This window comes from Lithobates pipiens, unplaced genomic scaffold, assembly GCF_037356315.1.
Source record: "Lithobates pipiens isolate NorthernLeopardFrog02 unplaced genomic scaffold, aLitPip1_a1.2 Scaffold_30, whole genome shotgun sequence".
Taxonomy (NCBI): Eukaryota; Metazoa; Chordata; class Amphibia; order Anura; family Ranidae; genus Lithobates; species Lithobates pipiens.
In genome coordinates, this window is record NW_027507791.1 from 103,629,429 (window position 1) to 103,641,743 (window position 12,315).

Sequence of the window (12,315 nt, forward strand, 5' to 3'; positions counted from 1 at the left end):
GTTTTGGAAGTTTAAAAAGGTAAACTTCAGTCCTAAAAGAATTTTAAGACCTCATGTACACGGGATGTTCTTAGAGCCCTTTCACACTGCCGAGCCCATAGTGTCGGCGGTAAAATGCTGCTATTTTTAGTGGCGTTTTACCATCGGATTTGCAGCGCATTTCGGCCACTAGTGGGGCGCTTTTACCCCCCGCCAGTCGAGAAAGGGTTAAAACCGCCCGCAAACGCCGCAATAGCAGCGTTTTGCCGGTGGTAATGCAGCGTTGCCCCATTGATTTCAATGGGGAGCAGCGGTGGAGGAGTGGTAAACACACCTCTCCTTCACCACTCAAAAGCTGCTGGCAGAACTTTTCCTGACATCCTGCCACCGCGGGGCTTTCACACTGGAATGAATTGTGCAGCAGTTTGAGGGCGGATTGCAGGCGCTATTTCTAATGCTATAGTTCCTGCAAAACGCCCTCGGTGTGAAAGGGCTCTTACAGCCACGTCAAGCTTCGTCAATCTTTTTTTTTTTTTTTTGGACATGTCAAAGTTAATGGTTCCCTATGAGAGCCCATTGATTTGAATAGACGTCACACTACAAGTTGGATCATGATGATCTATCGGTTTTAAGGGGGACCCCACACCAAAAAAATTGTTGCGGGTATCCACCCAAATCTATACCAGACCTTATCCGAATACGCAGCCCTGCAGATCAGGAAAGGCGGATGGACGAGCAAGCATTCCCACAGCACCTTGTCCCCAAGTTGATGAGGACAAGGGCCTCTTCCTGACAACCCTGGCCATTGATTGCCAGGGTCTGCGGGCGGGGGGGCTTTAATTTTGCTGAGGGTTCCCCTTCAAGATCCTCAGTGCACAAACCGCACCGCAAGTTGGATCATCATGATTCAACTTCGATAAGCTCATAGGGAGCCATTGCCTTTGAGGCAGATAAACACTACTAAAAGCTAGCGCAGCTAAAACGTGCATTAACGCCAATGCAAAAAGCTACTAAAAGAACATTTTTACAGCTACTTTTTCCTGGCGTTGACAGTTGCTTTGTAGCTTGTTTTTTCTAATGCCCCATGTGCATGAGGCCTAATGTGTGCCAAAATGGCTCTGCCAGAAATAATGGTTTGGAAACTTTACGGGAGCAACATGCAGAGGATTGGTCTCCAACACATACAAATTCTGCCCCTAGTTTTGGATCCAACCGTTCTCTGATTGAACAAGGTGGAGATCATCATCTGCTCCTCCTCGTCACCTTTTTAAATCAGAAAACGCTTTATATTAAAAAATAAATAAATAAAAACACAAGCAGTTTTCTAACTCGTGGTGCTGAGTGACCACTCTCTGATTAGTGTGTAAAGGGGAAGCTGACGGAGCAGCACACAGAAGACCACAGCTATCATCACTATATGTAGCATGGCCAACTACAGTGATTTTCAGCAGCCCCATGGATATCTACTTAAAATTGAGCCAGACTGGACCAATGGTTGCTTGGAAAAAATATAATTCCTGGATTATCGCCACTCACCTGATGTGGAAGTTCTGTATATTTACATTCTTGTATGGAGCTGTCTTTCTTTGACACCACAACAGAAGTCCTTCTTTGGCAGAGGTTTCTGTAACAAACACAATATTTTAATTCTCAAAGAGACTCCCCGTCACTAACCCAAAAAACTGCAAGTAAGAACATACAAAACTAGTATCTTAAATGATTACAGTGTTTAGCCTTTTCATAAATTATTGTTTTCTTCACTTACAATGCGCCTTTGAAGTCTCAAGAAATGTTGACTATTCCAAGAGTCAATCACCTAGCTAAACCCTTATGTCATAGCCCTCTCCATTTCTGGGAGTGTCTAATTACTATCTGTGCTGGCCCAGCTTCTGCACTCTTCCTAAGAAGCTAAGAAAAAAAACTATAGAGTGTCATTTGAGTGACAGCTCGGAGTTTGCTAATAAGAGATGTTGCAACTAAAGCAAAAAAGTCACATCAGCACTAGATATTTCAAAGTGGACGTATCCTGCCATATAATCCAGACCATGATAGTATCCCCCCCCCCCCCCAATGCTAATCTTCAGGTATGCAAGCCCTTTTCCGACTGGGAAAATCTCTACGACAAACAACAAAAAAAAAAAAGTGCAAAACCATGTGCATTACCTTTAAAAACATTTATTAGAATATGAAGGTGTCAAAAACACTTACAAAAAAAAAAAAAAGAAGAAGAAAAATCAGTGAGGACATCAAGGCATAAGCTGAGCCCAACAGCTCACAATGAATACAAGGTACAAGTGCTTTGTTAGGCCCCGGACATCACTCAATAACAAGAGAACAAGCTGATGGGTTTCGAGGCAAAACCCTCTTCCTCAAACTCTGGTATTCTAATAAAATGTAATGCATGAGGTTTTGCAATTATATATGTTTTATTATATGTTGCTCTAACTCTATGCTAAACATTGTCCTTTGTTGAGCCCTCATCCTTGTCATAATTTATCCTAGACGTTCTGTAAAAGTACATTCATTTGTAAATTGTAGTCAGATAAATCCTCATTAGGTCTCTGCTGAACTGGGAAGATTGAAAAGCAACATCAACACATCATCCATTTGTTTTACAAAAGCTTTTAACAGCAGACTACAAAACAGATGTGGAACTTTATTCAACAGAAAGGGCACTTTGTATTCCCTATTAGATTAAGAAAACATTGAACAAGAGCTAAACAATCTGAAACAGACATATATATGTTGGGTGGGTGAATGATTTATTAATTTAGGAAATACTTGTGCCACAGAGCAATGGTTTGCCACTGTGCCAAAAATGGAATGATCCGATTAGCGGACTCTACTATCTACTACTAAAATCTGCAAAAATCCTAAATACTTTTGAGGTCAATGGTGCCAGAATCCCTGTATAAGGTCTATGATGTCATCATTGACCATGAAACATTATTTTTATGATAACTGGCGTCACCTAGGGATCCCCATTCTTTTTCGGAGTCAGAGAATGTTTGAAAATTAAAAATGACAGGACTTACTTACCTGACCGTTTTGAACTCCTGGTTTGCCATGTGTTCTATATTCCCCTTTTATTTTCCTTAATTGGGACCATTATCCTACTCTCTTACATTTTGATTCCTTTATCCCTTTACGTTTTTTCTTTATCTACGTAGCTATAGCCTATAAATTGCCTTGCTTCTCATTCGTTTGTTATTCATGTATGACGATGTACATAATCCGATCCCTCCCTTAGGTTCATTTGTATTTTCTATTTTTGCCTTTGATCATGCTTCCCTAACCCGGAGTTTCAGGCACGGTGTGTGTGGCCCCACTTTCTGTACCAAACCAAACCTTATCCCTTCTTACATTGGGGGGGGGGGGGGGGGGGCTGAAAACCTTACCCCCTTGAAAAATACTCTTCTTTCAATGGTGAAGAACAAGGGCCTCTTCCCCATGTGTGTCTCAAAAAGGAGGTGGGGGTAATAGTAATAAGGAGGTCGGGGATTATATTGAAATCTTCTACAAGAGGAATAAGTACAGGGGTAGAATAGTACCTCTTCTTACTAATTTCCACTGAAAGGTAAAAAAGAAAAAACAAAACACTGAAATAAAAATATACATATAGAACACTTTTTAAAGTGAAGTTTACAATGTCCCCAGAAGTAAATATAGCATTTATCACAGCGTCCAGAAATGTATCATCCTTCAAAGTTGTCTGAGGTACTCCATGTCAATCAAAATGACCTGACGCTCACCAGTCTGCGCATGCCCAATTCCCGCCGCTAAAAGGCGCATTCCAGACTGCAGTAATAACCCCAGGAATAGGATTACTACTTTTTTTATTTTTTTTGTAAAGACATAAATTGACCATGCAGAATATGATAGAAGAAAAAAAAAAATAACCTTCAACAGAAATGTCTTGAATAGCAAAGCGAAGGATGATAGTCCAGATCATTCCTAGGGTCATTTTAGCGTTGCCGTCCACAATTTCTGAAAATGAAAAAAAAAAAGGGACATTAAAATAAAAAAAAAACATTTGAGCGTTCACTAGTTTTTTTCTTCTTGATACAACATAACCGAAAGCATTTTGCATTTTCAAGCCAATATCCTTATTCGGCCATATGTCACAGAAAATAGTAAATCTTATAGTTAAAGATTTTATATATTATTCATATACACTAGATATGCTATACCATATATACACACACACACACACAATATAATATAATATATATACACACACACACACACACACACACACACACAATAAATGCACATGAACTTCACTTAAGTATAATGATTTTAGGTTTACTTGCTGTGAGAGCAAACATCATCATACTGTTAGGCAGAGCTAGAGGCCATGTAGTGCAAAACCAACCATCAGTTTACACATTCATGGAGGACAATGTGGCTCCTGTTATTGTTGTCATCCTAGGATAGGAAGTGCCTAAACAACTCCTACAGTGCCAACAACGGAGGGTAGGCTGCCAAATTGTTAGATATACTTTAAATTTTATAGCTGTAGTAGGAAGGTTTGCTCTGTAGTAGGAAGGTCTGCCAAGCAGTAATACTGTCTAACAAGTATATTCAATATAGCAGTGCAATAAATTATCAAATGCAAAATGTGGTAAGAGAGGGGCAAGAAATTAAGTTAACTCAGATTACTGCACTTTACGCACACTCATCCCCCACAACTTTTTATTACTAACAAAAATTTACTGACAAGGCACATATTTTTTACCGACAACCTGAAATATGACAAACACCATTACAAAGAAAATCTAAATTTAAACAATATGGAAACATTAACAATACTCATAACATATATTCTGCCTGGCTTTATATAAAAAAAATAAAAAATAAAAAAAAAAGTTCTGTAGAGTGCATAGTATGCCAAGGCAAATGGTGGTCATGGTTAGGTTTGGCCCAACAGTAGGAGGGACTTACGTTGGGTATACCCGTTGAACAAAAAACAGATTCCCCCATCCACAGAAACAATGGGAAGAGTCACGCGCGCTGTGCTATTGTAGTAAAAAAAAAAAAAAAAGTGCGACTCCTCCGCTGTTAAATTACACTGATCAGTGCTGCAGACAGTCCCTGCTGAACCAGACGCACTTCAATCCATGTCTACCCAGTTTAAAGAGAGATGGTTTAAAAAAAAAAATCTGAAGCTAGTTGCTATATACACTGCACACATGCCATGATCCTTGTACCTACAGACTAATACTAACTACGGTATTGTGCTCAACATGTAAACCTCAGGACAAAAAAAACAAAAACAAAAAAAACCCCCACACAATTTAAATTACATACATCTTTTTTACACTCAAAAATATGTCACTTTGTCCGAATGAGCATGGGAAGAACTTCATTATAACCAGCAACTTTTGAAATTTTCTACTAACAGAAAAGGAAATCGGGACAAGAGACACATTCTACGAACTGCAAGTTATGTTCTGAGTGCTGATTTTTCTGTTAATTTAAAGCGTTTGTTACCCCAACACTTCATATTCTTGACATGTGCCTGCTGTACCATGTACTTGTGTGAAAAAGTATCCTGTTCTCTTAGTATTGCTTCCTTTGTGTGAAATCTCTGGTGTTCATGCCAGTCCCCTTGCCTTCCTATTAAAAGCTGACCACATTAGGCAGTGAACTCTCCTCCAATGATCAGACTTGTCCTGCCACAGCCCCACTGCACAGCTATTCAATGGGAAGCTCAGTGTGCTGCTGCTTCTCCTTCCCCCAGCTCTTATGCAGCTGAGATCAGAGGACATGTGATCGCTTCTAAAATATAAAAAAAACATAAATACAGTTTTTTTTGTATCTATACAAAAATGTTTTGCCTTTCATTTCTATTTTAAACTGAATGGGTTGTTTTACAAGGTAATCGTTTACAATCACTATATGCTACGCTTAGGCTTTTTTAGATATGTTGTATAAATGGAAATTTAAATTTGACTGCAAAAGGTGTAAATATACTTTAACCACTTTCCACCCAGGCCAATTCTGACACTTTTCTCCTGCATGTAAAAATCATAATTTTTTTGCTCTAAAATTACATAGAACATTATATATGTTAATTTAGCAAAGAACCTAGAGCTTACAATGGCGGCCGTTGCAACTTTTTATTTTGCATGGTATTTGCAAGGCAATTTTTTGAATGCTTCTGTGGCTAGCTGTTCCCGGAAGTGGGTGCAGATACCTGGTTTATACAGGTATCTGCACCCTTCTCCCCCCTGAAAGGTGCCAATTGTGGCACTGGAGGGGGGAGGGTTCCGATGAGCGGAACTTCCACTTTAGGGTGGAGGTCCGCTTTAAAATCAACCCAGTCGTTACAGAAGTGATAAAGCTCAAAAGTCATACAATACAGTAAATATGTACCGTTGACAATACAAAAAATGAATTTTTAATTCATAAAAAAGTGCACAATAAGATTTAGTGCCATGCAATTAGTATAGAGAAAAGATCTCCCCCACCTTGTGTCTTTATGCCCCATGTTGGCATGGTGTCCACCATAGAATTTGCAGTGGCAGAGCAGTGTAGGACTGGCCATAAGAGGGATTACTTTGAGGCAGTTGGGCAGCTTAAACGTGTATTGCAATATGTGTGAACTAAAATCTGTTTTTCATTGCATAGTTTTCTGGAAAGGGTGTGTGTGTGCAGTGTGGAGGGTCCATCCAGAATTTGTAATGCAATTTGTATATACGCAAATCGGACAGTATATTAAATGGATTCATATGAAAATGCACAAATGACATAAAAGTGGCAAGTGCATCTAACAATCCCTAGCATCCAGTTAATAGTGATGAGGAAACAATTAAAAAGGCCATAATAAAGTGATGTTATTGCTTCAAATCTGTGCATTTCCAAAAAGACATGTGGTATGCCGGAGTTTCCACTCCTGCTCCCCGCTTAACTGCACTCACCAGAAAGGTCTTCCATCCCTGGGGGGTAAACAGCAGCCACAGCTCACAGTCGCTAGGATTAGACTCTCAAATTCGGGATTCAGTATCATATACTTCCCCTTCTATGTATATTTCTCTTAGCCAGAGGGCTCATACACGTATGCATGTGAGAATCAGGATGTCCGGGACATCCAGGATTTCCTGATCCCCGAATGCACTATTATGTAAGTAGATAACTCGTTTAAATAAATTACCATACAGAATTACACTATGGGGTTGGTTTCTTTTTAGTTACCATGTGTAGGAGACTGCTGGGTCTAAGACCACCTGGGCTCAGAAAGTGGGTTGAATGATGCTGGCCATCAGACTAACGGCAGGAGAAAAGTGCTGAGGGGGGACATCTCTGGATTGCAGGTGAAAATAACAGCAAATTGAAGATGTGTTGGTGACTTCTGATATGAGGTCATTCTTTCAGCCAACCCATTAACAGGTGTCATCCGGATCCAGCATCAGGGAACGCCTAGACCGACAGGTGTCCGCCTACATCGGGTTAACGGCCGATGTGGACGCTCTGAGGAATGATGAACCCCTGGACTACTGGGTGGGCAGGCTTGACCTCTGGCCAGAGCTTGCCCAATTTGCAATCGAACTGTTGGCTTGCCCCTCGTCCAGTGTCCTGTCCGAAAGGACGTTCAGCGCAACAGGGGGGGGGGGGGGGGGGGGGAATCGTCTAAGTGATCGTCTAAGCATACTCGCCTAGCTCACAACAGTGTTAACTACCTCACATTCAACACATGTGACCAGTAGACCATGTATATCTCTATAAACTATTTTTAATCGAGCACACAGACCTTCTTTCTACATTTGGCTCACTTCCTTGTACAAAAAAAGCACACCGTACTATATGCCCGTACCCTCCTGTTTGAAGAGGTTGAGCGGTGTCCTATTTTTGGGGCCCAGCAGCAAGTTGCTGGTATCAGTGCTGGTGTCAGTGCTCTATGTCACGGTGCTGGTGTCAGTGCTCTATGTCACGGTGCTGGTGTCAGATCACTATATCACGGTGCTGGTGTCAGATCACTATATCACGGTGCTGGTGATCATCTCCTGCACCCTCTTCTTAGCCTACCCTGACCTTCCCTCGCCTCCATGCGCTCCTGAGTCCTGAATTGTCAGAATTTCACATATAAAAAAAGAATGCTTGTAGTTGTCGATCTCAGATTCACCTCATACATGTGTTGTCAGTGGCCATGTGGTGGGACTATGTGTGCACAGCTAGTAATTATTTTGTGGCTGGAAATAGGACCTGTAGGTTTTTAAAGTTCGCCTGCCATTGAAGTCAATGGGGCCCGCCGCAAACTTTGCGGTTCGCGAACTTTCGCCCGCTTTCGCGTTTCGCATTCGCGAAACGTCCCATCGGAAGTTTGTCCATCGCTAGTGCCAGCCAATCCTCAGAGATGTGTTTCTGTGATAGTTTTAGGTTGTCCAAGTTTACAGGTCTTCTCACCTTCTGCACCAATGGAGACCAGTTTTACCCCTTTACCGGTAATAAAATTCAGAGCTTTGTTGACATTGGAGATTTTGTGCACCCGCATTTTTCCACGTTCAGGTTTGGCCAAGCGTTCGCCTGTTGGAAGAAAAAACATGTATTAAGCTTTTATATGTGCCTATACATTAAGTGCATACACGCAATATGCCCAATACACGCATCTCTTGTGATAATCTATGAGTGTAGTACAACACCGAAGTGCTAGCAAGCATGGGTAAGCAGTGCAAGAAATCAGGGATATAAGCTTTACTCGTGTAATAAAACAATATATTTCAGGTTAATTCAGGATTTACAGCATGTAATAAAATCTTTGAGGTTGATTCTGGATTGTTACATATAAAAGGAATGATATTTTAATTATTCTGATTATAATTGAATTACATTTTATGTGCATTATGAGGTCAATAAGCTGCATTGTCTTGAAACTCCTCAGGCGGTATATTACCCACCTGTTGTCATGTCTAGTTTATTACTTCTCAAGGCAGAAACAAAATATTCCAACCAGATTCTTTGCTAAAGTCAAACTGTTTTATATCCTTTCATACTGCATAGTTACATAGTCAGTCAGGTTGACAAAAAGTCAATCTTGTACAACCAATAAAAGAGGGGGGAAAAAAATAAAAAATAAATGGATAATCGTATATAAGCAACCCTTTACCCACAGGAAAAAAAAAAAAACTTCCTGATCTACTAAGAGGCAATCAAAGATTCTCTGGATCCACTTTACCTATAAATATTTGTACCCAGTTACATTATGTACATTTATGAAAGAATCCAGGCCTTTTTTAAAGCAATCTACTGAGCAGGCCAGAATCAGCTCTTGAAGGAGCCTAATCTACATTTTCACAGCTCTTACTGTAAAGAAGCCTTTCTGGATTTGGAGAGCAAATCTTTTCCTCCAGACGTAAAGAGTGCCCTCTTGTCCTCTGTGATGATATATGATGCATGCATATTCTTAGCTCCCAAGTGCATGACTTTACATTTATCAACATTATCACAAATACATGGAAATACATCACAAAGACACCAGAGAGGTCTTCAACATACCAGCTGTCATTTCAAATGGTAGGCAGAAACCCTGGATTTCTACAAATCACACCTATCTATAGACATCTTAGCTCTGAAGGAGATGGATGCAGGGATGAAGGCTGGCAAATTAGGACTACTGAAAAATAAAATGTCTGCACAATATCAACTAAAAGATGCTTTCTTCGTTATACTCTTGCCAAAACTAACCAAGCACTCTATCCATCACTGTGCAACAGGAACTTGTTAGTACTCCAGCCATGGCATGGTTGTAAGTATTGTGCTTTCTGTGTTAAAGGTGTACGTGTGTAATGTATATATGGAATATATATATGTATGTTACTTTGCTGTGCCAAATAGTTTTGAAAGAGTAGTTCCTGCACTACTTTTGGTGATTTTGGGTGCAACATAAATAGACATCTGTGCATGAAGCCACACAAATGTTTATCAAGACGCACAGACATAAGGCTTTGAAATCGTGTGATTTCAGGTGAAGTCACAAGATTTCAAAGCAACGGTCAATTCCCATAAGTCAGTCTATAGCAGTCCGGTCACCGACTCACCCCAAGGTGGGGTACCACAACAACTCGCAATAAATAACTGAAAACAGGAAGTCGCAGACCAACCACCCATCAAATAGTTGTAAATGATGACCAGCTGTGGTGTAACTGGTTAGAATGACTTTACTGAAATAAAACAAATGAACAAAAAAAATCTGCCAAAAGGCCATAAACCCTCCAAACATCAAGTTAAAAAATGATCGACAACATAGTCACCCAAAGAAAAACAAAACAAAAAACACACACACACACACACACACACACACACACACACACACACTGACCCAGATGCCAAGCTCATGCATACCACAACACACACACACACACACACTAACTCGAAGGTTAATAACTTTGCTATGCTATGAACACCCAAGGCAGTGAATCTCTGCTATCCTGTCCCAACAAGGCTAAGGAAGCACATCAGGCACTGATTTCAGTGTTAACCTGTTCAAATAAATCCACCGGAGAAGGGAGAAGGGGTGTACAGCAAAGAGTTGACAAACCACTAGATGAACTGCCTCCCTATGGAGAGGGGGACTAAGCTAATACCAATCAGTCACGGTGTCCCTCCATGGGAGCAGAGGGAGTAGCGTTGGTCACTCTCATATGGTGGTGAACTGACTGGAGCTGCCAGATTGGCATTGTGGATGGTTAAGCTTCACTGCTGCTAGAACTGTATTGTTAATTAAAAGAAACAAGTGTGCCAATCTATAAGAATATTTACAGTCCAAACATACACAACAAAAATATAAGGGCATAAAATCTACGCCTGCAAAAACAAGAGTATAAAAATAAAGAAATAATTGGATGAAATGACTCAAAGTGAAAAATATACGATTCAGCTCATAAAAGGTGCGTAAAAAAAAATGTGCATACAAAAGAGGTGCATAGAAAATGTCCAACTGGCAAACCCTTAGGTCCTTTTCACACTGTGGCAGGGTCGGCGGTAAAGAGCCGTTATTTTAGCGACGCTTTACCGTTGTATTTGCGGAGGTATTCAGCCGCTAGCGGGGCGCTTTTAACCCCTGCTAGCGGCCAAAAAAGGGTTAAAACCGGCGGTATAGCCGCGATGCCCCATTGATTTCAATGGGCAGGAGCAGTATACACACCGCTTCAAGCAGGACTTTTTTTTTACCGTCCTGCCAGCGCAGTGTGTAAGCCCTCAGGGCTTTCACATTGGAGTGAATGGAGCGGCTCTTTCAGGGCACTTTGCAGGCACTATTTTTAGCGCTGTAGCGCCTGCAAAGCGCCCCAGTGTGAAAGGGGTCTTCTACAAAAGGGAACTAAATGAATCAAGTATGTGAAAAACTTCTGTGCTCTTCAAGGGAATTGGGTGAACCAAATATAAGGCAACTTCAGTGCTCTTCAAAACACAAAGACTTTAACCGTTTGCTGACTAGCTGCCGGAGTTGTACTGCGGCAACGTGGCATGGCTGCACGCACTCGCCCCCAGAGCCACGATCACTCGTGACACGGCGATCCTGGTTCTCTGAGGGGAGAAGAGACTGATTGTGTGCAATCTATCTCTTCCCCTAGCAAGTTCCATCCCCCCTTCAGTTAGAACACTTAGCAGGGAACACAATTAACCCTTTCATAACCCCCTAGTGTTAACCCCCTCACTGCCAGTGACATTTTTACAGTAAATCAATGCATTTTTATAGCACTGATCGCTGTATCAATGCCAATGGTTCCAAGAATGCGTCAAAATTGTTCAATGTGTCCGTCATAATGTCGCAGTCACGATAAAAATCGCAGATCACCGCCATTACTAGTAAAAAAATAAAAATAAATAAAATGCTATAAATCTATCCCCCATTTTGTAGACGCTATAACTTTTGCTCAAACCAATATACGCTTATTGCGATTTTTATTACCAAAAATATGTAGAACCTAAAAAACTGAGAAAACATTTTTTTTTTTACTTTATTATAGCAAAAAGTGCAAAACGTGTTTTTTTCAAAATTGTCACTCTTTTTTGTTTATAGCGCAAAAAAATAAAAACCGCAGAGATGATCAAATACTACCAAAAGAAAGCTCTATTTGTGGTGTGGGTTGAAAGGACATCAATTTTGTTTGGGTACATCGTTGTACGACCGTGCAATTGTCATTTATAGTGACAGTGCCAAATCGCTAAAATTGGCCTGGTCATTCAGCAGCCAAATCTTCCCGGGGCTGAAATGGTTAACCACATAGATTCACTTCTTACCAGATAGTAAGCAGTAGTTTCAAGCATTGAATAATAATCCCACCATGCTCCAACAGACTGGGCTGTAAAAACAAACCAAATTGCAGATAACAGCAG

At 40.7% G+C, this 12,315-nt stretch overlaps 1 protein-coding gene across 3 annotated transcripts in view; it reads right to left on the minus strand.

The window, feature by feature from the left end:
- ACTN1 (actinin alpha 1) overlaps window positions 1-12,315 on the minus strand; it is a 220,814-nt gene that overhangs the window by 116,674 nt on the left and 91,825 nt on the right. For all 3 annotated transcript variants that reach the window (XM_077464719.1, XM_077464721.1, XM_077464720.1), the window contains exons 3-5: window positions 8,386-8,505; window positions 3,880-3,966; window positions 1,516-1,603 (exon numbers count right to left, since the gene is read on the minus strand). In XM_077464719.1, the coding sequence (XP_077320845.1) occupies window positions 1,516-1,603; window positions 3,880-3,966; window positions 8,386-8,505 (295 nt within the window). The remainder of the gene's footprint in view (window positions 1-1,515; window positions 1,604-3,879; window positions 3,967-8,385; window positions 8,506-12,315) is intronic.